The sequence below is a fragment of the Mandrillus leucophaeus genome, unplaced genomic scaffold (assembly GCF_000951045.1).
Source record: "Mandrillus leucophaeus isolate KB7577 unplaced genomic scaffold, Mleu.le_1.0 Scaffold1135, whole genome shotgun sequence".
Taxonomy (NCBI): domain Eukaryota; kingdom Metazoa; phylum Chordata; class Mammalia; order Primates; family Cercopithecidae; genus Mandrillus; species Mandrillus leucophaeus.
Genome location: NW_012099599.1, coordinates 617,633 through 622,703, shown reverse-complemented (window position 1 = coordinate 622,703; position 5,071 = coordinate 617,633). Strand labels below are relative to the sequence as shown.

The following is a 5,071-nucleotide window of genomic DNA, read 5'->3' as shown; positions in this document are numbered from 1 at the left end:
ATGTTAGACAGGATGGTCTCGATCTCCTGACCTCGTGATCTGCCCACCTCGGCCTCCCAAAGTGCTGGGATTACAGGCATGAGCCACTGTGCCCGGCCAGTCCCATGAAGTTTATAGAGCATACCTTTATATAGCTTCAGGTGCCAGAATTAAAATTGATCTGTATCACAAGAAAAAAAATTGCAAAAATTAAATAGACTGCAACGAGTGATGGTAAGGACATGGAGCAATTAGAACTCTCATGCCCTGCCAGTGAGAATGTTAAATGATGTAATAGTTTGGAAGAAACTTCGGTGATTTCTGGAAAATTTAAACCTGCAACTATCATATAATCAAGCCATTACATTCTTAGGTTTACCTATGAATAAAGAAAGTATCTGTTCATACAAAGATCTGTAGGCGAAAGTTCATGGTAGTATTATTCATAATAGCTATGAGCCAAATATTCATCAATAGATGGTTGGACAAATTGCAATACGTCCATGCAAGAGAATGCTGCTTAGAAACAAAAAGCAATGAACCACTGATATATATGAGAAAGAGCCTCAAAATAATTATGCTGAGTGAAAGAAGCCAGACAAAAGGAGAGTATATATGATGTGATTCCATTTATACAAAACTCTAGAAAATGCAAACTAATCTGTGGTGACAGATCAGATCATATCAGGTGCAGTGTGGCTCACACCTGTAATCCCAGCACTTTGAGAGGTCAAGATGGGAGGATCCCTTGAGCCCAGGGGTTCAAGACCAGCCTAGACAACATAGAGAGACCCCATTTGTAGATAAAGAAAGAAAGAAAGAAAGAAAGAAAGAAAGAAAGAAAGAAAGAAAGAAAGAAAGAAAGAAAGAAAGAAGAGAAGAGAAGAGAAGAGAAGAGAAGAGAAGGGAAGAGAAGAGAAAGAAAGGAAGGAAGGAAGAAAAGAAAGGAGATCAGTGGTTGCTTGGGAAGGGGGTAGGGGGTGGGCAGAGAAGGAGGGCTTACTGTTTGATTTTATTACTAAATGAAGCATTTTGCTACTTTAAAATGTATTCCAAGTACTAATAGCTTAAACTCACTTTCCTGGTGGTGGCAAGAAAAATGCATTCTGGGATTTTGATTTAGAGATCTTAAAACATCTTTAAAAAACATCTCTCATCACCATTGGAAGTAACTATTATATCAACTCCTTACTTAAAACTTGATAATTAAATGGAAAGAAGATAGCATTTATCCTTTCTTTCCTGTAAGAATTGAATTGTAGGGTAGTCAAATGGTGCTACATGATGAGACAATATTTTTAACTGCAGAAATTCCAGCTAATAAATGATGAATAAATGATAGAATAAGAAAATCACCGTTTTGCAGTTTCAAATAAAACAAGTAATTCAGGCAAGGATCATGACTTAAATCACTACATGAAAGTTTGCAGCATGCCAGTCATCACCTCGGATTACTTCCTTCCTAGACCCACTGACCAATTGTAGACACAAATAATGGGACAAGCACACACTGTGTGTGCGTCCTGATGTGATGTAACATGAAGTGCACAGCAACACTTGGGAAGAAGTCTTGCCCAAAAGGTTTCATCTAAATCTAATCAAGCATTTAGCTCTAACTTCCATCTTTTAAAAGAAATACAAGGGATAGAGGAACAAATTAACCCTACAAAGAAGCAGACAAACTCACAAAGTGAGACGTCCTGCAGGACCCATGTCAAATGGTTTCTTCAAGGCTTCATTGACAAGAAAACAAAGGGGAGACACTGTTCTACACGAAAGACATAAAAACCAAATATAACACGTGGGTCTTATTTGGATTTGGGTTCAAACAAATTGCCAGTAAAAGTGTATTTTGTTTGGGCACGGAGGCTCACACCTGTAATCCCATTACTTTGGGAGGCTGAGGCAGGGGGATCACTTGCGCCTGGGAGTTTGAGACCAGCCAGGGCAACATAAGGAGGCCCCGCCTTTATCAAAAAGAAAAAAGAACAAGAAAAAAAGTGTAGTTTTGGTGCAATTTAGGATATCTGATCTTGGTTTACATGATTTTAAGCAATTTTTGTTAACTTCGCTAGGTATGACAAGAGTACTATGGTTACACACAAAATACTAATTTTTAAAATATGCAAACTAAAGTATTTCGTATTAAAATATCTTAATGTGTGAGTTCACTAGACACAAAGGAAACAACAGACACCGCGGCCTACATAAGGGTGGAGGGTGGAGGATGAGGAGGAAAAGCTACCAACTGAGTACTATGCCAATTATTCGGGTGATGAAATAATCTGTACAATCCCCACAACGCAAAATTTACCCATATATCAAACCTGCACATGTACTCCTGAACCTAAAAGGTAAAAAAATTATACAAAAAAAAGATTTGTTTTAAAATATTTTTTGCAAAATAATGGATAAAACGTATACGGCAAATTATTAAATAACTATAAACCTAGGTCATGGGTATATGGGAATTCATACTCTTCTGTCTACTTTCTGTATGTTTGAAATTTCCCACAATATAATTTCCAAGATATGTGATAACACAAAATATGCTCCTGCTAACACAAATGTCAAATGTGTGAAACGTTGAAAACATGGAGGTGAATTGGATCTAGAACCACTGTAGTTTGATTCAAATTAGGCACAGGTCATTGAGCACCTGTCATGTCTTCATCACTAATCCCCTCACATGTGGTCACACGTGTCTCGACTTTCCACTACTGAGCCATGTGATCTTGAGTAATTTACTTTACCTCCTAGTTCCTTCATTGGTAAAGTGAGGGTAAGGGGTAGTCACTCTCACCGGGTTGCTGTGAGGATTACATGAGTTAATACTCTAGGGATCCGGTGGGTAGATAGTTCCTATTCTGGGTGATAGACCAGAAACAGCCATTCAACAAGTATTTGTGTATATCTCAAGTATTTGTGTATATCTCGAGTATTTGCATATATCTTCCACGGGCCAGACACATACTGTGTGTTCCCTCACTGAGCTTGTAGACTAGGACAGCCATAAAGAAACTTCTCAAGTCACCACAGCCATACACAGATACAAGCAATGATAAGTGCCATGAAAGAAAAGAACAGTGGCTATCAGAGATGTGTTGAATGATCAGTTAGGAAGTCGGACTCCAAGTTCAGGCCATTAAAGAGAGCAGTTTAATGGGTAAAGCAGAGACTTTGGGAAGAATACTTGGGTTTGAAACCAGCTCTACCATGTCCTGCTAGCTGCATCACCTTGAGCAATTTACTTCACCTCTTAGTTCCCTCATCTGTACCATGAGTGCAGGAATAGTCCTTACCTCACACGGGTATTGTGAAGATTGCTAGTTAATCGTGGATATTGCTTAGAATAGCACCTGGCACATACCAAGCGCTGGATAAGGTTGTGTGTTGTTACCTCCGTGGTGCTTTGATCCAGAGCAAAACGGGGTGTAATGTTATCAACCCTGCCTCACGGTGTGTGGCCTGTGAGGACTTAATGAGTTAACATTTTGAATTACTTTTTTTTTTTCCCCCGTAAATTCTACCTAGCAGCACAGGAGAGTCACTTGGAGAGTTCTTAAAAGAGGAAAAAGGAAAAAAAAAAAAAAAAAAAAAGGTGTACAGGCTTCATTCTGAAACAAACGACTTAGAAATTAAAGGGATGAGCAGGGCGCGGTGGCTCATGCCTGTAATCCCAGCACTTTGGGAGGCTGAGGTAGGCGGATCAACTGTGATTGGGAGTTTGAGACCACTCTGACCAACATGGAGAAACCTCGTCTCTATTAAAAAGACCAAATTAGTCAGGTGTGGTGGCACATGCCTGTAACCCCAGTTACTCGGCAGTCTGAGGCAGAAGAATCACTTGAACCCGGGAGGCGGAGGTTGGGGTGAGCCGAAGATCGCGCCATTGCACTCCAGCCTGGGCAACAAGAGTGAAACTCAGTATCAAAATAATAAATAAATAAATAAATAAATAAACAAACAAACAAACAAACAAATAAATCCCAGGGACAGAGCCTGGTATCTGTATTTATAGAAGCTTCTCCAGTGATTCTCATCTAGAGCCAGGGTTGAGAACCACTGATCTAGGCTTTCGAAATGTAAAAGCAGTTTTAAAAGCTTAAAACTCTCCAATGCAATGGGTTTATTACTATTGGCACCCCAACACTGTACAATCCATGATCTTACAGCATACACATGATTTTCATCTTCAGAAGAGTTTAAGTTTCGGTAGAAGGGTCTCCCCCAAATTCCTCTCTCCTCCCACATCACCCCTATGTACTTCAAGAGCAGAACAAATATGAAGAAGAAGAAGAAGAAAAAAAACCCAACTAAACACCTTTGCCCCATCTAATGATTCGGCTCTTGTATGTTTCATGGGCTCAACTTGGGAACCAACTGGAACACATACGCTCCCGGGTCGCATTATTTCCAGACAGAAACCGCTCAACCAAACGCAATGAGTAGGCTTCTTTACAGAAAGGTACTGCTATGCATCCAGGAAATCTCCAAAACGGTAAAGGGAACACTGCTCTTTGTCAGGAGGGTGGGGAGACGAAGGAATCAGGTTCTAACTACTTAGACATTACTTTTCCATCTATGAATCAACAGTTTGAGAAACGAGTTTGCCAACTTTTGAGGGGTTAAAGTGCTCAAGCGTTGGATGGAGTCATGGTTACATTTTGGTGGATACAGTTGCCAAAAGTCATCGAGCTGTAGCCGTATAACTGCGCCTTTTATTGTAGGCAAGATGCACCTCAATTAAAAAAAAAAAGATAACGCAGGGGAAAATAAAGTTAAACAGCCATTAGCGATGAGGTTCTCCTGAGGAAACAAACCAGCATCCACGTTAGCGCCAAACGCCCTCTTTCACCCGCCTGCTGTGGCCGACAGGGGAACGAGGGTTGGAAGGTTCTCTGCAGGTTCTGGAATCCGGACCATCCCGAGGGAGGACACGGAGCCCACGCGCCGCTGCCCGGGGGCGGGGTCCTTACCCAGCAGCACGAAGTACAGGACCCACTGCAGCACGGCCACCGTTTGCAGCCGCCGCGCCAGCGGGATGTTGAGCGGTGCAAACTCGACCTTCATGGCCCAGCCGGGCGAGGAC

General features: G+C 41.3%; 1 protein-coding gene across 1 annotated transcript in view; it reads right to left on the bottom strand.

Annotated features, from left to right (window-relative positions):
- MOGAT1 (monoacylglycerol O-acyltransferase 1) overlaps positions 1–5,065 on the bottom strand; it is a 41,344-nt gene extending 36,279 nt beyond the window's left edge. Inside the window, exon 1 of the mRNA XM_011996040.1 lies at positions 4,959–5,065. Within this exon, the coding sequence (XP_011851430.1) occupies positions 4,959–5,052 (94 nt within the window). The 5' untranslated portion in view covers positions 5,053–5,065. The remainder of the gene's footprint in view (positions 1–4,958) is intronic.
- Positions 5,066–5,071: the final 6 nt, after the last annotated feature.